The sequence below is a fragment of the Pimephales promelas genome, chromosome 13 (genome assembly GCF_988280905.1).
Source record: "Pimephales promelas chromosome 13, fPimPro1.hap1.1, whole genome shotgun sequence".
Lineage (NCBI taxonomy): Eukaryota > Metazoa > Chordata > Actinopteri > Cypriniformes > Leuciscidae > Pimephales > Pimephales promelas.
The window spans coordinates 1,569,808-1,595,774 of record NC_142781.1 but is presented as its reverse complement, the minus strand read 5'-3'; the positions used below and the strand labels follow the sequence as shown (position 1 = coordinate 1,595,774).

At 39.7% G+C, this 25,967-nt stretch overlaps 2 protein-coding genes across 5 annotated transcripts in view; one reads left to right on the top strand and one right to left on the bottom strand.

Moving 5' to 3' along the window:
• The window catches only part of cdk19 (cyclin dependent kinase 19), a 64,839-nt gene extending 55,915 nt beyond the window's left edge, over nt 1-8,924 (bottom strand). For 2 of the 4 annotated variants that reach the window (XM_039666256.2, XM_039666257.2), the window contains exons 1-2: nt 8,115-8,381; nt 1,310-1,385 (exon numbers count right to left, since the gene is read on the bottom strand). In XM_039666256.2, the coding sequence (XP_039522190.1) occupies nt 1,310-1,385; nt 8,115-8,242 (204 nt within the window). In that variant the 5' untranslated portion in view covers nt 8,243-8,381. Of the gene's footprint in view, nt 1-1,309; nt 1,386-8,114; nt 8,382-8,784 lie in introns of those variants that run through there. The other 2 variants (XM_089118288.1, XM_039666258.2) reach the window with 2 other exon arrangements.
• A 6-nt stretch (nt 8,925-8,930) lies between these two features.
• Nucleotides 8,931-25,669, top strand: amd1 (adenosylmethionine decarboxylase 1). Its single transcript, XM_039666259.2, has 9 exons — nt 8,931-9,249; nt 14,409-14,495; nt 16,578-16,704; nt 19,258-19,360; nt 19,445-19,487; nt 20,433-20,577; nt 21,372-21,464; nt 21,552-21,707; nt 23,337-25,669. The coding sequence occupies exons 1-9, from the start codon at nt 9,137-9,139 to the stop codon at nt 23,475-23,477; spliced, it is 1,008 nt and encodes a 335-aa protein (XP_039522193.1). The 5' UTR covers nt 8,931-9,136; the 3' UTR covers nt 23,478-25,669.
• Nucleotides 25,670-25,967: the final 298 nt, after the last annotated feature.

Genomic DNA, 25,967 nt, shown 5'->3' with positions numbered 1-25,967 from the left:
CATTCATGTTTTGAGTGATATGAACCATTATTTTCACAATTTTCATACAATTTCTGAAGTAGAGATCCTATTCAGGAGTAGCATGGGAAGTTTGGCAGATTTTGATATGAATTGAACCTCTAAGAAACACATACAAAGAACACGCATGTAAGTCATAGCTAGCTGCCACGTCACAAATGGTGAATTTATTATTTTTTTCTTGATATTTTAAACTTTTCAGACCTTTTTTTTCCAAAATAATTGAATGGATTCTATCTTTTGAACTTTTGGCATGAAAACAAACTGAGGTATCTACCATTTTTTCATGATTTTTCATGTTTATTGCTATTTTAAAACAAAGGTCTGAACACGCCTTATGAGTATGAAAATATTCTTGTTTTATATTGATAAATTATGGCTCCTCTGTAATATATTTTGAAAATCAGTCACCAAATATGGAAACTAGAGATTGTAAGCTTTCAAATGATATATAGTTTGTCAATATTATTTAAGGTATTTACTAAGATATTATTGTTTTAAAAATATAGTGGCAAACGTCCCACCTGTGGGACGGTGACAGTTAAGTGGTTTTAACCAACAGAAAACACCACAAACATATATTTCAAATGACGAATGTCATAATATAACCAACACCTTTAGATCACTTTTTTTCTTTGTTCATCTGGCAGTTATAACTCAGATAGAGCAGTCAAACGAAATCTAAAGTTAATAACATAAGTGTCAAGAGCCCAACTAAAGCAAACACTGATCTCCATAACGGTGGCTTACAATTTTAGATTTTCTCCTTCAGTGATTCTGCTTTTTATCATCCGGCGTCTGCAATAATGCTCAATCATCACTCAATTAATCACTTAATTATCTCATTAACTTTTATCGCTGGAGTTTTTGCTGTGTTCCCTTTCTAGGAGAACATTCTGGGAACCAAAATAGAACTACCCGCTGAAAACATTACTAGAACTTTGTGGTGTGTTCCCAGAACAAAACATTTCTAGCTGGGTACATTTGGGTTTTTACAAGATCAGAAGTTGACACAGATGCCCTAGACAAAACTAAACCTCCAAAGGTTATCTTCACAGGAACCAAGCAGAAATTAAAGGCTTTCCTATACGCTGGTCACACCATTGTGTTGATTAAATGAAAGATGCTAATATGTTTAATCAGCCTAATACTTAAGAATTACGGTTATATTTTGGAAACGATTCCCAGTGCTGGGTTCCTATTAACACATTATTGTAGACACATTTTAGTTTGTTTAAAAAAAAAACGTACGGGGTAAAGCAGTTCAGAAGTAGATTAAAACATAACTTACAGCGATTTCCCTGCAGGCAGACATGGATATACCAGTGCCTTCGATCTGTTTCAGTGCATACTCCTTCTCATCGTTCCTGTAAAACACAAACACAGCGTTACACAGGAGACACACACACACTACAAACACCTGTGCCACAACAACATTCAACCACTCATGTAAGTTTATAACGATACATTTCTCATTTAATTATTAAATTATATGGAATTCAAAGTAATACACAAATACCATACGGCCGCCAATTCAGATCTCTTTCACGTCTTATTGCACTTGAATGGTCGACTCCACACGCTATCATGTCAAAATACCCATCGTGTGGAGTATTTGTTAAGTCTCAAGGGAAAGTAAATAGGACGTCTATCAGTATGATGGATCTACCCTCCTTTTTGAGAATGGATATTAAAATGCCCAATTCAATGGATATGGATGCCCTATATAATGGATATTAAAATGCCCGATATAAGAATGCTTTGGAAAGTTTGCTCTTGTTTTAAAGGAAACAGTGAAAACAGTATGAAAAAGTATGAAAAAGTTATGGAAGTTTAAATTTACAGTAAATCAAATATATTGTATTTTGTTTTCTTTTATATAAAATATATATTTTACAAAATATTTTTTACTATTAAAATTACTATAAAATCAAAGCCATATCTCTAACCAAGTTGTGTTCCAAATTTGAAATTGATATCACCAAAATTGAAGTTTTTGTTTAGGCGTAATACCAAAAATAGCCACCAGGTGACTTCCATTCTGTTGAATTTGGTTGGATTGCTTTGAAGGAGACTTGTATGAGTGAACAGTGACACATGTTTGACCACACCTTCAGAAATCATAAAAAAGATCACAGTCATCCTACAATCATCAGAGCAAAAACAAAGAAAACAATCACTGTTCACCATCAAATAACAGTGTGTGTAATCAGTCACTCATCAGCTCATTAGACGTGTGTGTGTGTGTGTGTGTGTGTGTGTGTGTGTGTGTTTCAGGACCAAATGTGTAGTGCTGCTGTACTCTTCTGCATCATGTTATTTTTCCCACATATCGCAGTGACCATTTGGAGAACTATGATGTCACGATCAAGATCAAGACAAACAGCCAATTAGACACCAGCATACTTTGTGTTGTTCCTCTTGATATAATCTGATGCATGACTTTTTTAAACCACATAATGTAATGCCAATGTTGTCTGCCAGAGCGGCTAAACTTGTTCAATTTATTTAATGAAAATAAGGGAAAATAAGCCACACAATTGCTGAACATTTTTGCCACGGCTTAATTTCATTCATCGAGTGAAATATGTCAAATTTAAGTTTATTAAATTGGTGATGGGACTACATGAATCATTTCAGTTGCATTTACATTTAGTCATTTAGTAGATGTTTTTATCCAAAGCGACTTACATCTGAGGACTAGTCAAACAAGTCATCGTGAAGAGGCAACAACAACACAAGAAGTGCTCAAAATACAAAGTTCAGACACATTGCTCAGAGTATAAACCAAGCGAGTAAGGTTTTATTTATTATATCAAGTGCTCACGGAAGAGCTACTTGCATTAACTGAACTGATGAGGGATTTTTAGTTCCCGGCCTGTGTGCCTTGCACAGAGCCAAATCAGATTAGGGCTTCAGAGCCAGACCAGTGCATCAGGGCCTGATCAGAGCCAGACCAGAGCCAGACCAGAGCCTGATTAGGGCCAGATCAGAGCATCAGAACCAGATTAGAGCTTTAGAGCCAGATCAGTGCATCAGGGCCTGATCAGAGCCAGACCAGAGCCAGACCAGAGCCTGATTAGGGCCAGATCAGAGCATCAGAACCAGATTAGAGCTTTAGAGCCAGATCAGTGCATCAGAGCCCTGGTCAGAGCCAGATCAGAGCCAGACCAGGGCCAGACCAGAGCCAGATCAGTGCATCAGAGCAAGACCAGAGCCTGATTAGGGCCAGATCAGAGCATCAGAACCAGATTAGAGCTTTAGAGCCAGATCAGTGCATCAGAGCCCTGGTCAGAACCAGACCAGAGCCAGATTACGGCCAGATCAGGGCCAGATCAGAGCACCAGATCCAGATTAGGGCCACATCAGAGCATCAGAACCTGATTAGAGCATCGGGGCCAGATTAGAGCAAGAGCAAAGCCACATCAGAGCCAGATCAGAGCAAGATTAGAGCCAAACCAGAGAAAGATTAGAGCATCAGAGCCAGATTAGGGTCAGATCAGAACCAGACCAGAACCAGATCAGGGCATCAAGCCAGATTAAGGACAGATCAGAACATCAGGGCCAGATCAGAGAATCAGGGCAAGACCAGAACCAGATCAGGGCATCAGAGCCAAATCAAGCCTTCACACTACATGATTTTAAAACGACGAGCTGAACTGTGCGGTTCACACTACATGACTTGCTCTCTGTGAAATCAGGAGTGTTCAAGTTGTTGAGCTGTTCACACCACACAATGATTCTATCTTGTCTACAAACCTCATGATGTCACGAAAAATCACACGATGAAACGAACCAAAAATGACGTGAAACGGCACGCACGCCAATAGAGTGCAGAAGTGATGACATCAACCCTCAGGTGCTCTTCGTTTCGGAGTCACACTTGTTATCTTCCCGGTCAAAAGTGACCGGACACCTAAAAATGAAACTTTCTCCATCCCAGTAAAACCAATGCAATTTATTTTTGTTCTATAATATTTATTCTTTTTAATTTAGTATTTTGAGACAATTTAATTGAATTTATTAATATTTATGCAATATTTATGGTTTATTTTTGCCATGGAAAAATATTTTTTTTTCTGTATATATATTATTTTTTTTCAAAAAAATATTAATGTAGTATTTTAGTTTAATATAGAGTCTAGGCCTTCAGAAAAAAATATCTTTTGAAGAAAATTAGCACCATCTGGTTACAGTATACAGAAAAAGCGTAGAATCATGGTGTAACCACTAGATGGCGTGTACAGCTCTCTATGGAGAGGCATGTGAATTCCCCAGCTGTTTATGAACACTTTTTTTTGTTTGTTGGTGGATTTGTATATATAGTTGAAACAATCTCAAAAACTATTTCTTATAAAAAAAATGACAAAAAACAAATATTCACAATTTTTTTTTACAATTTCCCATTCATTTCCTATGGGGGTCATTTTTGACCGAAGACCACAAGTGTGACTATTTTTTTAAAACCACTTAGCATGCTCAGATCATGACCTCATTTTTTTTGTGTGTTCACATACATAATGCCATAAAAGTCACCAAGTTTCATAACATCGCGATGAAGCTGTGATTTTTAAAAATTCAAAACATAATTTTTGTAATCAAAATGTATTGGTGTGTATGTGTATAAAAGTGTGTTTGTGTGTGTGTGTGTGTGTGTGTTGGTGGGTGTGTCTGTTTTGCACTCTAGATGTTGTAGAGTGTCACCCCTTTCCTGCGGTGTACTTTTTTTTAGAATTGTGGCCGATTTGTAGATTGTACATACAAAAATTCAGAGATTTTTTCATTCATTTCCTATGGGTTGTCATTTTTGACAGATGAGCAAAAGTGTGGCTCATTTTTTTTACGACCACTTAAATTGCTCGATTCATGACCTCAATTTTTCTGTGTGTTCACATACCCAATGCCATAAAAGTCACCAAGTTTCGTAATTTTCTGAAGAAGCTGTGATTTTTAAATATTCAAAACAGATTTCTTTAATCAAAATTTATTGGTGTTTTTGTGTATAAAAGTGTGTATGCGTGTGTGTAGGGGTGGGTGTGTACTGCACTCTTGATGTTTTAGAGTGTCACCCCTTCAATGCTGAGCACTTTTTTCTGCATCGTGGCCGATTTGTAGATTGTATACACAAAAATTCTCAAAGTTTTTGTCAAATTTCCCATTCATTTCCTATGGGGGTCATTTTTGACCGAAGACCACGAGTGTGACTATTTTTTTACGACCACTTAGCCTGCTCGGATCATGACCTCAATTTTTTTGTGTGTTCACATACCCAATGCCATAAAAGTCACCAAGTTTCATAACATTCCGATGAGGCCGTGATTTTTAACATTTCAAAACAGAAATTTTTTCGTCAGAAATGACAGAAGAGCACCTGAGGGTTAAAGCCCTTTGAACAGTTTGCACTGAAACTGTCTTTTGGACCTTGAACCGTTTGGTTCCCATTGAAGTCCATTATATGGAAAACAATATCAAATACCTTAATTTCTTTTCGACTGAAGAAAGAAAGACATGGACATCTTGGATGACATACGGGTGAGGAAATTATCAGCAAAAGTGAACTACTCCCTCAAGAGTAATCAGTCTTACTTTTGGGCATCAAATTCGACCAATGTACATTTCAATGTAACTGACTTAAAGTTACAGAAAAATAATGATGACTAGTTTAATGCTAGTTGTTTAATGTTCATTTATGCTTGATATTTAAAAGAGTTTCTCTAATGTTGGGGTTTTGTGGTTAGCAGAAGAGGTTGTGTGTGTGGACACATCAATGAAGTCAATAGTGTGTGTTGCTTCACTCACTGAGCAATAGCTGTGCTAAATAACTTTACTAAATCGGAACTGATGCAAAGTGAATAACATTACAACAGTCTTCAGTACAGCCTTCCATAGCCGAATGAACTCATTTCATAATTGAACTGGAGCTGAATCAGCATTGTACACACTTCGAGTTTAATGACACGATTGTCTTTTTCACAGCAGAATTGAATTGATTCTGTAATTTCCTGTTTATCATGTAAAGCTGCTTTGAAACAATCTGTATTGTGTAAAGCGACATATTTAACTTGACTTTAGTGAGAAAAATCTAAGATACATAAAGCTATTAATTCAGTCATGGTGTCAGATGAGCATCAGGAAAGAAACCAACTACTTTTATCCACTGATCTGATCAAGTAGTAAAGATAAACCGATTGATTTGTATATTTCGATTCTTCCGTAGGTGGTTTTACCTTTTTTTTTGTGTGTGTAAAATGGATGGAGTAAGTATCATTTCAAAATCAATCTTTTGTTCCCTCTCTTGACAAGAAAGATGCAGACAGACCGAAATACAGCTAACACCCGCACATACAAACACATCCGGTGCGTTTCACATGTCAAACGCCTCCTCTTGAATAGTAAAAAAGGCAACGTGACCACATTATTGAAGATACTGCTGCCTTCACATTTAGGCGTTGTGTTTGTTATGGTCTTTTTATATCACATTTTGGTTGATTCATATCACATATTCTATTATGCAACATAACGGTGTGATTGTTCCAAGTCAATAGAGGTTAAAAGGGGCGGGACATATTGAACAGCCCCTCCCCTTTTTTAAAAATAGCCAATAGTGTTTAGCTCATCCCAGTGTTCTCGTTAAAGCCAGTTTCCTCTTAATCTCTAACCATTTCTATTCCCAATCTCCGCCATATTACTTTAGAATTCAATATACATAATTCAAACAGGTCTATGTTTTCTAGTCTGGACTCACTAACATGAAACCAGTCTACCATCCCAACGGAAAACATGTCTGAATCATTCCCTATCCACTATATATAGTACACTATCTGCCAATCACTATAGAAAATAGTTAATGTGTGAACAAGTGACCGATTTCAGCCACAGCTTCAAGTCCCCGTGAAATCAAAATTGAACCTATTTACTTTGTTAGCGCATATTACTAGTCTTGTGGTGAACAATTAATCCGTGCAAGTGAATATATATTAAAAAAATGTTTTACCTTAGTAATCTTTAATCAAAATCTGAAAAGTTACTTCCGGTCTGGAACGGTTTCTTTTTCTGATGACGTAGGTTTCACAGTTTGAGTGGGGAAACGCTTAACCACTCCCCTCAAACCGTTAGTTTGCTATGAGCGAGAGATGGAGAGGAGGAGCGCTAGAGTAAAACCCTGCCTTCTGTTCAATATTCCGTTTCACTTGGAAATACGTCACAGCACTGGAGAAAAATCGTTTGCAACTTCCGGTTCACGGGGACTTTCAGTGACTATTTGGGGGCAGGGCTTCAGATTCAAGCGAGATTTTAATTGGACAGAAAATATGATGAGAAGCTGAAGTGCAGAGTGATGTCATCAAATTGGCGGAAATGCACTAGTTGTCATTCACTAGCTTATAGATAACCTTGAGGCTAACATAATAACTAAAATTTTGATTTCATGGGGACTTTAAGCTGCAGGAAGTCGTTTCCCATGTTTTGTGCAGTTGGAGGAGAACAAGAGCCACCCGAGGCCACCCCGCTGTCACTCGAGTATTTCACATACGTCACAATAACACCATTTTTAACTGGCATAATCAATCAGTTATTGGTTCTGGGTGGAACTTGCTGAATCCGCTATGAGTCCAGTAACTCGTCACGTGACTTCTGAACAACACTTGAATGAACACATGAACTCCCGCGAAACTGCACACTATACATAAATTCATGAAAACACGCTAACTGCACCTTTTAGAAAAGTGTGGACTTGTGCACAAATCAAGGTGACTTCAGAACTGCACAAATGAACATGCACATCTGGATTCCTGGGCATATAAACTCCTGCACAAGCGAAAAACTGCACTTATTAAAATATGAACGCATGAACTACTGCGCATTCGGATATATAAACACGTGAAACACACACACACACGTTGGTTTGGGGGGTGGACCGTTGAAGTGCGTCCATGAAAACAAAAACAATCACAGAGGGTAACGTTAGAGATTACAGCGTAATTCCCCCGATACACAAGAGCATCCCGAGCGCACTCTCACACACTCACACACACACACAGTGACAGCAGAAGCGCGTGCAGTGAGTGAAACGCGTCGATCAATCGCGTGTCTCTTACCCGTCTTTACGCTTCGCTTTATAAACATGCCCGTATGTGCCGCGACCCACTTTACAACCTTCATATTCAAACAGATCTTCCACTCTCTCCCTCTCGGCGGCGAGCTTCGTTTTGAAGTCGTAGTCCATTTTAACCCATAAATATTTCTTAATTTACAATAAAATAAAATATTAATTATTACATGCATTAATTAAATGATCCGATCGTTTTATTACCCCACCATTTCCTTGTTTGGGATTTTGGTCGGCTCCGCTTAATGATCACGTGCTCGGTGACGCTATTTATTGTGGCGGGTGGCCTTCTGGGATATGTAGTGTTCTCAGATCAACCCTGCGGTTTGAGTCAACGACGATAGGACTTGTGGAAAACTACAACGCGCAAATCGCGCTGTGGACGTCTTTCCTACCGTCGTTACGTTCCCTTTCAAAAATGCATTTTCAAACAAACATTAGTTGTGATTGCAGCATGAGGACAATCTAACTCTTGTTCTCAAAATGTGACGCATGATGAATAAAATGTGTAAAATACACTCCCTTTTTCCTTCAGTAAACTGGTGAATAAACGGACACGTATGTCTATGCACTGGTGGTGCAGCGTTATAGCAACGCGAACGCGAAATGTTAATTCATCTATACACGGGCATGTGCGGATGTGCCGCGTGAATTCATACCTTTACGCAACATCTCATTTGATTGAAAACAGTCACAGCCAATCGCTGCCGGGACGAGCGCCGCCTCTTGGCCGTGATTGGTCGCGACCGCGATGACGTCAGCTGGTAGGTAATAAAACCTCCGCGCAGTCTGCCGTTCTGCGCTTACACAGTATGGCCGGCGATATTAGCTAGCACTCGCTCACGGTATTCTCTGAAAAAGGGAAGACGGTAAAAAAAACAAGGCAACTACATCTGGACTGCTCAAGGACTGTAACTAAGCTTATAAATTATAACTACCAATAAAGGACTAATTAAATTGGGATTCCATCCGACGCTTAAATTTCTGTTGTTCGAGTCTGCTTGTCTCACGATGGAAGAGGACAACGGTGCACACTTCTTCGAGGGGACCGAGAAGCTCCTGGAGGTCTGGTTCTCCCGGCAGGACGAGGCCAAAGGGACCGGGGATCTGCGCACTATCCCCAGGTGGGTGAATCCGTATCAGGCTGGATTTTCCGTTAACCGAGCCAGATTTGACGTTACTGATCTGATTCACGACACCCTGCCCATGAAGCCCTGCCTAAAACATGACAATGCTGTTAGTAATGTTAATGTAATCGCTAAGAGAGTGAGTGGGTGAGTGACATGTGGCCCTGACACCCGTGGCGTGATCAGCAGTTTTGGCCATTTCTGACACACCATCCCCCTTTTCACCCATTCATTTGTGCTGTCATGACTGGAGCTGAACCTCGAGCCCCGATTAGCTTTTTCTGCAGCGCGTAACGTTACTTAAATTATTCCAACGTCAACAACGTTTACCAACATATTGATGTAACGTTATCTCGCAACATCAGGCTTTATCTGTTGATATCTCGTATCGCCGCTCTGCGGGGCTCAGCGAGATTGATGCTTTGCTGTGTTCGGATCAGCTCTGCTTCTGTCTAAACCCGTTATCGACGCGCTTTAGCGTTGATCAATTGATTAGCCAGTGACTAGTGGCTACCGCTAGCTGATCTGTATATATTATGGCGCCATAGTGAACCCCATCATATCTCCTGTATCTGTGCACTTAAATGAATGGATTTATTCTGTTGACCACCAGATGTAACGTTTATTGGAGTTAATGTTCATTTTAACAGGAACTCCTCTCTGAACATTTTTAATCGCAGAGATGTGAACACATGCGTATGTCAATGACTGCTCGTAAGGGCTCTATTTTTGGGAACTATCATGGCGGTTGTCGAGTTGCGCCGCAGAGCCTGCATGTGAAGACACGTGCTGCGTCACATGCTGTAAGCTCCGCCCCGCGCTGTGATTGGCCGAGAGTCCCGCTCGCTCATTGGTCGGTTTCTATTGCGCATTAGCTCGACAGCTGCAGGTCAGTGAGTGTGAACTGATGATTCAATGCAGACACAACAACATCGTCGCTTAAACACCAACGTGCAGGAATGCTTGGACATTTACAAGGCTGTATTACAGTGTTAAGAGATGCATAAAATAAAAAATTGCTGAAAAATAAACACTTTTTATCTAATAGATTTATATTATGTTGGCTAAAATTATGCTTGGCTAGACGGATAGATAGCAAATGGATAAATAAATATATTGTTTTCTAATGAACACGATTGGCCAATACTGATATTCTCAAAATATTTTTCGGTCTATTACTACAAAACCAACCGGTGGTGATGGTTACCATGAGTTATATTAACAGCAAAAACCTACAATGATGATGCCAAAAAGGTCGAAAAAATAAGTAGTTTCCAAAAATATCGTATATTTTTTATATACCAATCTTGTACTTTTTTTACAGTTCAGTACAACATGTCTTAAACCCTTAAATAAAAGACTTTTCAGCTCATTTAGGCCATAAGTGTATAAAACATGAATGAGGATGTGTGTGTAGTATCCTGGTGTCCCTTTGGTTTCTCTGAAGACTGAAAGCTGATCTCTGCGGTATCTCTGACTACGGCTGTCTGAGTGACTGATGAGGGTATTAGTTTACTTCCGGGAAAGCGTTGGTTAACCCTCTCAGAGACGCTAAAAGAGGATCACCGTGGAGCCGCCCCTCCTCCTCCCACAGGATGACCAAGCACTATCCCCAGGGACTGGCGCTGTGTTATGCGTCATAAATCATGTGATCAAATCATATTTTCACAGTAGTTTTTTTTTTTTTTTTTGCCAGTTGCAGATTGACTGGAAATGAATCAATGTTTTGATTTCCTTTATCTTGGTTTTCCTCTCACATCACGGCTCATATTTCATATCAACAAGTACATGTAATATGTTAAACATTAGTAGCATTTAATTTAAAATAGTTTATTCACAGTTCAAATGATAACTTTTTTTTTTAAAGTAATGCTTGATGTATTTTTATTCGGGCTGTCAAACGAATAATCGCGATTAATCGCATGCAAAATAAAAGTTTGTGTTTACATAACATATGTGGGTGCACTGTGTATAATTATTGTATATATATATATATACATATATATATATATATATATATATATATATATATAAATACACACACATGCATGTATATTTAAGAAAAAAATATTATTTATATGTAAAATAAATATAAATATATATTATATTTATTATATATAAATCTCTATATATGGAAATATTTCTCAAATATATACAAGCATGTGTGTGTGTGTTTTTATTTATATATATATATATATATATATATATAAAATAATTATACACAATGCACCCACATATATTATGTAAAACACGAACTTTTATTTTGGATGCGATTAATCGCGATTAATCGTTTGACTGCCCTAATTTTTATATTTTGGAATTGAAAGCGCTCCAGGACCGTTTTAGTGGAGATGCTTGATAGATCGAGCACCATATCGGTATCGGCCTGATAACAAAAGTGGCCGATATATTAAAGACAATAAAATTATTATTTATTTTTGCGGAGTCGCTTTCGATGTGCACTGTTCGCCATGAGGGTTTTTATTTGCTTGAAATATGATTGGAAGAGGGGAAAATCCAGTAAAGTGCAACAAAGGTGTCAAATAAGCTACATAAAATTATATAATGAGAATGTTATAATTTTGTGTTTGGGTCATGGCTTTTCGGCCAATGTATCAGCTTTCAAAATGATTTAAAAAAAAAAATTACATGCAAACTAGAGGTTGTGACAACAAATGTTCATTGCTTTAGTTTAGCCTGTTTAAAATTATACTATTAATTTGAACGAAATAATAAAATGTTTTTGGATGTATTTCTTATTTATTTATTTATTTGATCAATTATTGATTCAATAACAAACACTCACTTTAAAAATCACTCTAAAATAACAAACACTCATACACTCACACTCTTTTAAAACTCTTTTAAAGATAAGCAACTCAGTACGTGTCAAAATACTTTCAAAAGATGATTTGTTTTGTCAAACAACATGTTGCACAGTTGAGCTACTGTTAAACATGGATGAAAAATGAGTATTCCTTAATAAAATTTTGATTTATTATTATTAGTGTTCGTATTATTACAGTGAGGCGTATCTAAATTCTACTGTACAACAGTTATATATTACTGTTTAGTTAAACTGGACTTATTTTGAAGGGTCGCCATGAAGACCTCTTAGTTTCCCCGCGTTTAAGATATGATAGTGAAGATGTAATATCTTCCTAGTTTTAAGATATAATGGGGGTTTTTTTCTCAAATGAAATGGTAGAATGATCATGAAGTGACTCTGGAGCCGAAGTTCATACATCGTTTATCGGCTCGGCTCAATAATACACTCAGAACAGGTTGACTCGTGGGCCGATCTTCCCATTAAATGAATCACACACAGTAAACAAATCCTTAACAAATAAAAAACTTTGCAATGAACTGCAATTTAGACGCATTCGGCTTGAAGTCGTTTATCCGCGGATGCGGCGTCGCGCGCGCTGTCACCAAAAAAAGCCTTGCACACAGTAAAGTGAAATGAGGTCTTGCACACCCAACGCGTCATTTTTGCCGCTCATGAGGACCATAGATGTTAAAAAAAAAACGGATGCGTCGATTATAAACGAGGCTTTATCCGTGTCAGCGCGTTCTTGTGTGAACGTGCGGGAACAGACCTCTTCTGAATCATCTCCAGCAGTAGCAGCCTCTGCACCACTAACTCCGTATCCGTGTCCTTCGAACGAAGGCTGATATTATTTAAACATGATAAAAAATATTTTAATATCACGATTTTGGCGTTTAGAGAGTTCTAATGACGGTGTTCAACTATAACCGTCGATCTCACGGTTAAATAATTACCAGCACACCCCTATTTCAGAGTTCGACATTCAAGTGCTTCAATGCACATGATTTTTGTTCATAGATGATTTTTAATCTGATCAGTTTAAAGGAGTAGTTCACTTTTCAAAAAACTTTTGCTGATAATTTACTCACCCCCATGTCATCCAAGATGTCCATGTCTTTCTTTCTTCAGTCGAAAAGAAATTAAGGTTTTTGATGAAAACATTCCAGGATTTTCTCCATATAATGGACTTCAGTGGGAACCAAACGGTTCAAGGTCCAAAAGAAACTATAAGTACAAACTGCAACCTTGTTCAAAGGGCTTTAAACGATTCCAGACGATGAATAAGGGTCTTATCAAGCGACACGTTCACTCATTTTATAAATAAATAACAAAGTTTAAGTTTTATAAGCTCAAACGCTCGCCTTGCTCTGTTCTGTGATGCACTCCTGTTCGAACTCGTTCATGAAAATGAACAAATCTTTTTCCGAGTCATTTGGTTCATTCGGCGAAAGAAACGAACGAATTGATTCGGAAAAAGATTTGTTCATTTTGTTGAACGAGTTCGAACAGGAGAGTCGCACAGAACAGAGCAAGGCGAGCATATGATCTTATAAAACTTAAACTTTGTTATTTATTTATTAAATGAGCGATCGTTTCGCTTGATAAGACCCTTATTCATCGTCTGGAGTCGTTTAAAGCTCTTTGAACAAGTTTGCAGTTTGTACTGAAACTGTCTTTTGGACCTTGAACCGTTTGGTTCCCACTGAAGTCCATTATATGGAGAAAATCCTGGGATGTTTTCGTCAAAAACCTTAATTTCTTTTCGACTGAAGAAAGAAAGACATGGACATCTTGGATGACATGGGGGCGAGTAAATTATCAGCAAAAGTTTTTTCAAAAGTGAACTACTCTTTTAAGGTGTGCCCTAAATGTTCTGTAAGGGGGCCAGAAGGTTAGTTTGCGGTCCTGTGATCGCCACTCTCTGTGTCGAATGTTGGAATGACACCAGACTAGAAGTGCTACTAATATCACAAAATAATCCCGTTATATGCACGATCTTCAATAACGCCTGAGCTTGAGCCACACGTGTGTAATTTGAGTTCTCTCAGCGAAAGCCAGAGCGGATGACCTCATCCACACACCACGACATCCAGCCAATCAGCGTCCAGATGCCGTCCTGCGGACTCCTAACGAGCTGCTGACCTCATCAGCTTCTGCCTTTTCCTTTTGCTTTTTTTCCAAAAGATCTAACTTTGGAGATATTTGATATTTGCTGACTTTCTTCAAATATGAAAAGTAGCTCACCTACTCAGATTGATGTAGAAAACAATAGGTCATTGTTGCCTAATCTTAATCTTTCTCTTTCTGTGTTTTTTTTTTTTTTCAGATTTGAGTGGGACAAACTTCTGGAGAATGTGCATTGCTTGATTATAAGTGTGACAAAGACTGACAAGCAGGAAGCTTATATACTCAGGTGAGCTTTTGACATTGTCGTCTGTGTGTCTGAGGTCAGAGGACAGGATTGTAATGGTGACGCTTGTCCTCCCTTCATTGGCCAACGCCTTCAAATCATCATGAAATGAAGGTTTCTCACACCGAGAAGAGGTTATTTGTAGTGACGTTACTGCTCAAAGTGATTTACTTTAATGAAAGCTTTCACTGACAGAAGCGTAAAGCGCGAGCACTGAGTGTTTACGTGCTAACAGCACTCACACACTGGCCTCGCGCAGCGCTGATAAGCCCACAGTAGTGGTTCAGATCCCAGATAACGCCAGTATGAATGGCATCCGTGTGACATTCACCAGGTCACCGGCGCAGGATTGTAAATGCGTCCCGCTAAGCAGACGCTAAGCTATTTATTAGGTCTGAGACACAGAACGGTCAAAGGGAGAACTCGGCTCAAAGCTATTCATAGCCGTCCGAAGAAATCACTGTAGATATTGGCATTAATGTGTTTTTGCTGAAATAAAAAGGAGAATATTTAATCATGGTAACACTTTAGAATACGGTTCATTTGTTAATGAATAACTACACAAGAACCAATGAGTAACACAATATTAACAATCTAGTAACTATTATTAACTAACAAGAAACTCTGATTAACGAACTAGTAAGTAATAGCGCACAGACGAAAGTGGTAGCTCACTATTAAGTAATCAATAACTACTATTTTTTTAATACTTCCCAGAGAACTACTGAAAAAGTTTATTAACAATCTAGTGACTACTATTAACTAAAAGAAATTCTTATTAACGAATTATTAAGTAATAGCTCACAGATAAAAGTGTTCTGTGGGAATTACTAATTATTTGGATTCGTATTATAAAGTGAAGATCATTGGAACTAACTAGTAATTACTAAAGACATTTTCTAAAAGTATACTAAAGTTCACCAAAAATCTCAAACGTTTGCACAAATCATGACTAGATCATGTAGTAACACTTGAGTCATGTTACTTTCAATGAAGGAACCGTATTCTAAAGTGTTACCAATAGGGTTGGTTGACCATCCATTACACACAGATGTTGTCCAATCAGCATTAGGGTTGGGTATCGAGAATCGAGTATCGATTGGAACTGGGACTAACTTTTCGTTTTTCCCGGAATCGTTCAAAAGTTAAAATTTCGATTCCTAGTTTCGATATTCACAGTCCGCCGAGCGGAAGAAGAAACCGCTGAACAACACCAACGAAGAAGCGTCTACCGGAAGTGTTGGCATAACCGCGCGAGTCGAACATGAGTACCTTACGTCAGCGATCCAAAGTGTGGCTTCACTTTTTTTTAAAAATAACGAAATCTCGGCAAAATGCTAAATTTGTGACCGAAGGATTATTTCCTTCCGAAAGACCGTTGGTTAGCAAGGTTAGCTAAACTTTTTTGACCCTGCCTCTTAAAAGAATCGGAATCGAGAATCATTAGGAACCGGAATCGAAACAAGGAATCGGAATCAGAATCGTTCAAATTCAAACGATACCCAACCCTAGTTACCAATCATTAGCATAATTGTATATCGCATCCGTTTAGTATAACCAAATAAAAATGTTCCCACTAGCCTGAGTTTCCCCATACCGCGGTTTTATTCGCGCTGCTAGGAAATCTGGATCCCATGATTAGCGAGGGAACCAATCACAGGACGGGATGACTCCGAAGCAGTTTGTGTATACCAATGGATCCAACATGACCGCAGACCTGAAGTTACCTTTCAATGCAGCGTAGATGCAAAGACATAAATCGTTTTCCTTGTCTACTCTCACGTCGTCTGGTATCATTGACCCGATTGGCTATGAGCTACGCACAGGCGCACGTAGCACCCAATAAACGGCTCTGGGCATTCGTAAACCGAGAACATGAACATGTGGTTTCCAGACCAATGAGACGTGGTTTGACGTTAGCCAGGCTAGGTTTCCATAGACGACCCATTAACAATTCACGACAACGGATTCGCATTAAACTTCTACAGGCGTTTGTTATGGGTGTGGGAAAGATTCAGATCATTGATATCCCAGTGTTGATCTCGCTATATCATTGTCCTCCTCGACTGTCTCCTTCTCTGCCAGTGAGAGTAGCATGTTTGTCTCCAAGAGACGTTTCATTTTGAAGACATGCGGAACCACCCTCTTACTGCAGGCACTGGTGCCACTGCTGGAGCTGGCTCGCGAGTACTGCGGCTTCGACGCCATCGAGGTACCCCACACACACACACACTCTGAACATCGCTAGCGGACAGCACTGGAACTACAACTCATCATTTAGATATCAATTCTGGAAATTCCCATCTGGTTTAATACACTGTGAAATCTAACAATTGTAGTAACTATCACTTTTTGGTTAACTTAATGTCTTAACTTAATTGAAAGAAATCTAGTAATATTTAATATTTGCATACTATTTCTTTGATGCCAAATTAAGATTTATGGTTTGAGGTAGAGCCAGACCGATATTATCGGCCGATATTAGGCATTTTCCAAACTTTAATGGCCGATAAATGAATATTTCAAAAATAAAATAAAAACGGACGAAACACGCTTGAACCATGTCATGAGTGTTGGAGTTGTATAGTTTGTCCACCAGAGGGCGCTCTACACCGTTCCTGTCGGCAACACTCGTTGAGTTGGTCACGAGACATACATCGCTTGAATAACAATTAAAAGATCATCCCCATCAGTTCTCTGAACTCAAATACGCAGGACAACATTTGTGACTATCATGTCTAGTTTTGCTGCTGTTAAATAAGCCGAGAGTGAAGCGGGATTAGCTAGTAATAATTACGTTACGTTGTTACAGTGTAGTTGACTGACTGTCCTTTTAACTTTTGACAATGTGACTGAAGTATTTCTTTAATAGCGCGTGACAGTTATAGCAATGAGACGCATCATCTCTCCTCGGCCTGTTATATTGAAAATGTATGTTTTACAATTTGCAGTATCACGTAATCCATTGCTAAATTATGGCTCATTATTGTCTAGCTAACCATGAAGCTAGCTAACGCCACTATCGTCAGTCTGTTCTGTCGTGACAATAAAAGAAACAAGTTTCTTTTTAAAATGCATTATCATATTATTTTAGTTAAAACTCATAGATAACTACAAATAATTAATGTTAGGGAAATCTGTTAATGTTTTGTTGCGCGTTTCTGAAATAAAAAAATAAATAATAAAATATCGGCCGATATATCGGATTTTAAAACCAAAAAAATATTTGTATCGGTATCGGCCTTCAAAATCCTTTATCGGTCGGGCTCTATTTTGAGGATGCCATTTTGTAATGAAAAAGAGCGTTTGATGTCTCTATTTAAACCCTTCCCTTCCACCCCAAAACTTATAAATGCAACATAAAACCAAGAAAGAAAAGTTGAAATATTAAATCTTAAAATCAATAAATGGATTAATTAATAGAAATGTATAGTTATATTGCGTTGTTTTGACTCATTTCCTGCATGTGTGCTGTTATCTTTCTCCTCAAGTCACTTTGAATGTTGAATGTTCGACACAACTGAACATTTTGAGGGAACATCATTCATGTTTCGGGAAGGGAACACGTCGCACATGATCCCCAACCCTAGTAAAGGCAGATGATGACGCACTTAAGAACAAACATTGGGTTTATGGGTTCATGTGAGAGTTAGTCACACTGAAGAGAGTGAGCTCAGATGAGTCCATTTGCATGTGATGTCATGAGGATGAATCATTGGTCTTCAGTGTGACCCTAAAGAGAATATGAAACCGATATAGGAGAAAACATTGTTAATGCGTCGCAAATATTTCAGGGGAACTCATTGGCTGCTTCTGAAATAGTTCTCTACTGTATAGTTGGTGAAAAACTGTAATAATAATCATGTTTAATTAATGTAGCGTCTTTCCCAATCTCAAGGACGCTTAACAATAACAGTAAGGAACAGACAGTTCATACATGATAATGGATGGTCCACGGACACGAGCGATTGCAGAAGACGAACACACTATAACGGGAAAAAGAAAAGCGTAACCCTGTTTACAGACGGCGCAGAAGGTGGGCGGCAGCAAGGGTCACATGGGGACTAGTGTACTTAAAGGGATACTCCACTTTTTTTGGAAATAGGCTCATTTTACCACTCCCCCAGAGTTAAACAGTTGGGTTTTACCGTTTTCGAATGTACCGATTTTTTTTTATTTTATTTTTTTTATATATATATATATATATATATATAGAAGAATATCAGTAACCAGACAGTTTCTGGTCTTTTTAGGAAAAAAATATACTATGGAAGTCTATGAGACCAGAAACTGTCTAGTTACTGATATTCTTCTAAATATATATATATATATATATATAAAAAAAATCGGTACATTCGAAAACGGTAAAACCCAACTGTTTAACTCTGGGGGAGTAGTAAAATGAACCTATTTCCAAAAAAAAAGTGGAGTATCCCTTTAAGGACACGTTATGACTGTAATAGTTATGGAAAATGTTTAAGATGATCGATAATACTGGTTGAACACAGGTTTTTAGGCTTAAATGTGTGACAAAAGGAGAGTCTGAATTCACAGTAGGGATAGTCCCCGGGTGACCTCCGACCTCTGGTGAGGCCACTGTACATGCAGTGTTACACTCATACTGTATAAACATGTGTCTTCAGTACGTACTCGAGCGTTTCAGGTGCAGCGTTGACCGAGTTCTCCATCGCCACGTCCTTGTGTTCGTACGACGCGTCTTTATGGGAACACGTGACCTGATCATCTCTTTATTTTCCCTTTGCAGAATTTCTTCTATTCTCGTAAAAACTTTATGAAGCCCACCCATCAAGAGTTCCCTCACCGCAACTTCCAGGAGGAAGTCGAGTTTCTCAGCCAGATTTTTCCAAGTACGGTTTCATGACACTGTGTATGAAATGGTGACGAGCGAATATTGAGTCTGATTGATGTGTGTGTTTTCTGTGTGTGCACAGATGGAGCACCCTACTGTATGGGGCGACTGAACTCAGACTGCTGGTGAGCTTTACATCTACACTTCAACACCTCATGACTGCAGATAAACCGTATTATGAAATAGGGCTCCGCAATATTGAAGAAAAATATCTTTAAAACTCATTAAAAGGATACTTCAGGATTTAGCATTAAGCCTTGTATTAGTAGGAAACCTGTAGTATTATCAAATTACCACCCTCATATCCCCCTGAGACGAGAGATTTATGTTTTTTTTTTTTTTTGTCTGGAAAAAAAATCATCAGATGACACAAATTGTCATTGTCCGGCATGTCCTCAACCCGCCCATAGAGGGCGATCTCACTCACAGAATGTGAGAACACATAGTGTCGGCCATCTTGTTTTGGAAGCTAAGCTAGCAGGCTCTTGTTCCGTGGAGAAAGCTGAGTAGTAGGGGTTACCGTCCTCTTTTTCCCGGACATGACTCACGCCGTTCTCCCGCGGCTCTCACTCGTCCCGCTCGCCACAGTAAATACAATGAATGGCGACTCTAGACAGCAAAAGCTGAATCCCGGACGTTTTTGGCGATCTCGAAACACATTTTCTGGCAGACTCATCAAGTAGACTCACTAGTAGCCTAGACTTGTTGTTTAACTACTGCGATCTGTTACCGGTAGGCGTGGCCTCCTAGGGCAGCGAAGCAAGTGCATTCTGGGAGTTGTTGTCTCATCCACATAAGCCAAAAATACATTTTCTTGCTTTCCTTAAAGCTACTGAAGCTATTCAGCCGAGAGCAGTGAGCGAGTCCGTTATTGCAAGCCGTTGTGATGCATATTGTGAGGTATATATTTCGATAGTTTCGCTGTATTATGTTTAGCCCTATTACGAGAGGTTCGATGTCCCAAATCTTTGACTAGTGGAGTGTTTGGCTGTTCCTAAAACCAAACAACCAGACTGACATCATTTGGATGTGCCGTTTTCTTGCTCACCCGTGTCCTCTGTGTCCTGTAGGTACTTGTTTACGCTGGAGCTGCCGGAATACTGGGAGAACAAGCAGGCGGACCAGACTCTAGAAGTTCTGATGAGTGACCTTGACCCAGCTGTGATGGACCAGTTCTACATGAAAGACGGTGTTTCTGCTAATGATGTCACTCGTGTACGGTTCACTTCTGCTCTCAAGTGTGTCGTGTGTTTTTTACTTCGTGCAGTTTTTTGCTCCTTGGTGACATTTGTAGAAACCAGAGCGTTAATTGTGGTTTTAGACGACTCCGAACGACAAATTCTGAGTCTCTCGGAGTCTTGAGTCTCTCTGAGTCTTGAGTCTCTCCGAGTCTTGAGTCTCTCGAAGTCTGAGTCTCTCGGAGTCTTGAGTCTCTCGGAGTCTTGAGTCTCTCGGAGTCTTGAGTCTCTCGGAGTCTTGAGTCTCTCGGAGTCTTGAGTCTCTCGGAGTCCGAGTCTCTCCGAGTCTGAGTCTCTCCGAGTCTTGAGTCTCTCGGAGTCTGAGTCTCTCGGAGTCTTGAGTCTCTCGGAGTCGGAGTCTTGAGTCTCTCGGAGTCTTGAGTCTCTCGGAGTCTTGAGTCTCTCGGAGTCTTGAGTCTCTCGGAGTCTTGAGTCTCTCGGAGTCTTGAGTCTCTCGGAGTCTCTCCGAGTCCGAGTCTCTCCGAGTCCGAGTCTCTCCGAGTCCGAGTCTCTCCGAGTCCGAGTCTCTCCGAGTCTCTCCGAGTCCGAGTCTCTCCGAGTCCGAGTCTCTCCGAGTCTCTCCGAGTCCGAGTCTCTCGGAGTCCGAGTCTCTCGGAGTCCGAGTCTCTCGGAGTCTTGAGTCTCTCTGAGTCTTGAGTCTCTCCGAGTCTTGAGTCTCTCCGAGTCTTGAGTCTCTCCGAGTCTTGAGTCTCTCCGAGTCTTGAGTCTCTCCGAGTCTGAGTCTTTGAGTCTCTCTGTCTGTCTCCACAGATGAGTGGAATTCGTGACCTGATTCCAGGTTCAGTGATTGATGCCACGATGTTCAACCCTTGTGGATACTCCATGAATGGAATGAAAACGGATGTAAGGAGACTGTGTTTAAGGCTGTGTTTCTTCACGAGAAGTGGCTAAAGTGGCTCTGATTTGATTTAAGCTCGCTTCTCTTTCTAGGGAACTTACTGGACGATTCACATCACCCCTGAACCAGAGTTCTCTTATGTCAGCTTTGAAACCAACCTCTCCCAGACGTCCTATGATGACATCATCCGCAAGGTTGTGGATGTCTTCAATCCAGGGAAATTTGTTACCACGCTTTTCGTCAATCAGGTACGTTACGCAACGCAGCGACACATCAGAAACGTTAGAAATTAGACCGCTAGTATTACGATTATACATCGGGCCGTATTCACAAGATCCCGGCGGCTTTGTGAATCGGTTTAAGAGGAGAACTGTTAGTGGTGAGATGACACATTTCATGAATCCAGCCTGTTGTAAATGTTTCTCGTACTAATACACCTTCAGTTGAGGGACGCCAGTTCCTATTTCAGACAAACCGAACACCATCTCTAATAAAATTCTTTGGTAACACTGTATTGTACAGTGTCCTTGTTACACATTACTTGTAGTCACTATAGTAATTACTATAAATTGTGTGTAATTACACGCAACTAACCCTAGTAATTACATTTAGTTCCTTAATATTACTTTACTCTATTCTGATTGGCTGCAGGGTGTCCATTAAGTGACGCCTAGTAAAGGAGTTCGGGTGAAACAGACTGTTCACCGTTCAACATTTAATAATTAAATGCACTGGCGACATCAGCAGTGAGTAACCATAGCAACAGGCAGTCAAACAACTAGTTAGCTGTTATATGCCTACCTGTGTTTTAATTATAGGTTAAAAATAAACCAAAGAGCCTAGCTTGCATGGAAAATAAATATGTTAGCTTTCTGGCCCGTAAGTTAGCTAAACTGAAGAGTTCTACGAATATAAATATATCCGGTTGCTAAATAAATCGTCAGGCGTACCAGCGAAACCAAGGTATTGTGTGTAAAAACGTTAGATTTCGATTGTAAAACTAATGTGTTGTTTGGTATTAGTGGGTTAACGCCCTTCGAGGTGTAATGGAGTTCGGTTCACGCCATTAATACCGGACAATGCTCCGTACTCGAACATAATTGCACTGCAACGCGCTTGCCTCAAAATAAATTGTTACAAATAATTTTATTCATAAATATTATATTATGTGTGAATATTTTATTTATTTGTTTATTTGAAAAGGGACAATGTACACTAATCAACATTCAAAACAAATGTAAGTGCACCCGAGGCTAGTTTTCATCGGCAGTCCCCTTGCCAGATGTTACTAGGCATCCTAAAATAATAAATAATAACAATGCAATACAGTTCTATATACAATAAACAAAAAGTAAAAAGATTAGACTGTGTCAAAATCACAAATAATCGAATAAACAGATAAAACGGAGATAGACGATACAATTATTGTTGGTGAATTGGACCCGCATCAATGTTGACTGTTGATTTTCAACAAGCCATTTCTTAACATTAATCTTAAATGAGTAATAGGATGTGGACTCTCTAATTAGTGGGGGTATTGAATTCCATTGATGCGACGCAGTAAATGAAAAGAATGCTGTTTTTTTGAATGGGCGCCTGACGATGCATTGAAAGTGTCTGGATTTCTAATCGCAGCTCAATGCCGTCGTAGCGATATCAGTGTGTATGTGGTGTGAACCTGATTTGATAAAATAACTCGTCCTCTGTTTAATTGTATTTTTTCCGTTGCACTGTTACTGCAGTCAAGCCTGGAGTTTACAAGGGCCGTTGTTAGTGAGCATTCAGAGGTGACGTGCAGATCCTGAATATCTTCAGCGCCGACGCTGTGATTCTGAGTGATCAAACGCGCGCTCATGTGTGTGTCTCGTTCCCAACAGAGCTCCAAATGTCGCAGCGTTTTCTCTCCGGCGCAGAAAATCGAGGGCTTCCGCCGCCTTGACCGCCAGTTGGCCCACTTCAACGACTACAACTTCGTCTTCACCAGTTACGCCAAGAACCGGCCGCAGAACCAGAGCTGAACCTCTGAAATGAAGAAGCGCAAGAAGAAACGGAGCGGCTGCGGAGAGAGACGGCGTGTGTGTGTGGAGTCTTCTGGCTGTAGATCTTCCCTGAGTTCAACATTTATGCATCCTTGTACCTATGAAGTAGATATCGTGCATGAAAGCTCTTCTCGTGTCCCTGTAGATATTCTGGCCCACTCTTGCTGTGATCTTGAAGTGCATGTAGAGTTCTTGAACTTGGTGGTGTGTGTGAGGCATGTCACACCGGCCCAATACATGCAGTGCTCCCTTCCCTTCCTCCAAGTGTCCCCTCGCATCCCCCACAGACAGGGTTTCCGCCCTCACTAGGCAGGCGCCCTGACGTGCTCGGACCAATCAGAAGAGCCGCTTTTTCTTTTTGATTTCCCTTTGGTTTGGTACACATGACGTAATTTAAAGGGTTAGTTCACCCAAAAATGAAAATTCTGTCAGTATTTCCTCACCTTTATGTGTTTATTTGTTCTGCTGAACACAAAGGAAGATATTTGGAAGAATGTTTGATCTCATTCCCCATTGACTTCCATTGTAGGAAATAATACATAGGCTACTATGGTAGTCAATGGGGAATGAGATCTGTATGATTAAAACATTCTTCCAAATATCTTCCTTTGTGTTCAGCAGAACAAATAAACGCATAAAGGTGAGTAAATACTGACAGAATTTTCATTTTTGGGTGAACTAACCCTTTAAATATGCGCAACTCGCTGCTGTATAGCTAGCTAACGTTTCTGTGAAGATATCCCTCCTCGTTCATCTCGCAGACGGTTGTTAATTCCGAGTGCGTAGAGAAGTGAATGTTGTAGAAGTCGAGTAACTTACCCATCGCTCCGGGCCTAACGGCGGCTAGTGAAAACGCAACGCTAGCATTAGGTAGCTAATTTTTCTTTGTCAGTTTGAAGATACAAAAAAGACGAATGCTCATCTGATTTTCTTCAGCTTTCCAGGTTTTGTCGTTATTGAAAGTACTGAGGAAGTGAATGTCTCAGAAGATGAGTTGCTTAACGGTTGCCTTACTCTGCAATATATAACCATCATGGTGAAACCCAACTGTCGTCTTCCTGTCCTCAGAAGGCCTTTCTCGTGAATGTGTCGAGTGTAATTAATCAATAAAGAGCAGTAGTTAGTGGAAAGGTGACTGTGTGAACTGAAAAAGGAGGATGTTTGTGAATGATGTGGAAGACCAGATGTGAAGGAGAGTGGTGTGTGTGTGTGTGTCCTGCTGTTGAATTGAAACCGTTGGACAGACACTTTGCTTTCGTGTGTCGATCGCACAGCAAAGCATTTTTCTTTCTCCAAACAGTGAGTTCTGTGTTTCTCTACATGAGCCGGTTAGCACACACACACACACACACACAATAGGCGCGCGCTGATCTGAGCACGTCAGGGTCGACCCGGATCATTCCACAGAAACCGCAGCTTTATTACAGTTTCTTCTTCTGTTGCAGTAGGTTTGTCCCTCTCCCGGTCGTTGTGCATCGAGGGAAATGTTTAGTTTTCCATGTGCTAGCGGTTAGCGGCTAGCGGGATGTCCACTTCGCAGTGTGTCTGCTTCAGCTCTTTGTAACGTTATCGAGTTTAATTTCTGTTCGTACAATGTAAGCAGCTTGGTTCACTGGTGTGACGCGCAGTGGGTACGGTGTATATCCGTATCCGAGTGTGTGTCCCTCATGGGCTGACACACACCTTTAGCTAGAGAAACCCGCTGGTGTAGTAATGAACGTCTCTGGGTGTTTACAGTAGGAGTTCAGAAGTTAATTTCACGCTGCTTGGAGAACTAGCATCACATATCACACCGAGCACTTTTTGTGTGAAGGGTTGGTAGTTTCGAACATTTATACATGGGATTTCTACATATACACACTATACATTGATGTTGCGGACCAAGTATATATTTATATACTTTACCTTTTCTTTTTTTTCTGGCCCTATTCTGAGGTGGGGAGTGAACTTTTGAAATGTTTGGGACCTTTTTCATCTTTCTACCAGTTCTTCCGCGCCTGTGAAGGTGGTGAGGGAACTCGAGAAAGGGTTCGGTTGCGGGAATGTCATGGGAAGTTGGGAAGGGGAAACTTTGCTGTTCAGTTCTCTTGCTATTTCCTTGGTTGGTCAAGATGTGCTAAATATATCTGTACTAAGAGCTTGATGCTTTCAATAAAGTTAACAAATATTAACTGTGTACTTGTGAATCATTTTATTGAAGCGTGCAATAACTCAATTCATGGTACGTAATCATAATTCAAATGAATATGTATTAAAAAAATGCACCTTTAAAAAAATTGCAATACATCATCTCTCAGGTTACGCGTGTACTTTTTAAAGAATTTAAGAAACCATTTTTGTGATTTCAAAATTATAATTTTATTTTGCCCATATAATATTGGCGTATATCAATAATTATATAAAGGTTCGGTCGATTCTGATTGGTCAATAGTTGTGCTATGATAAAGCACGGCTATGACCAACGGCTCG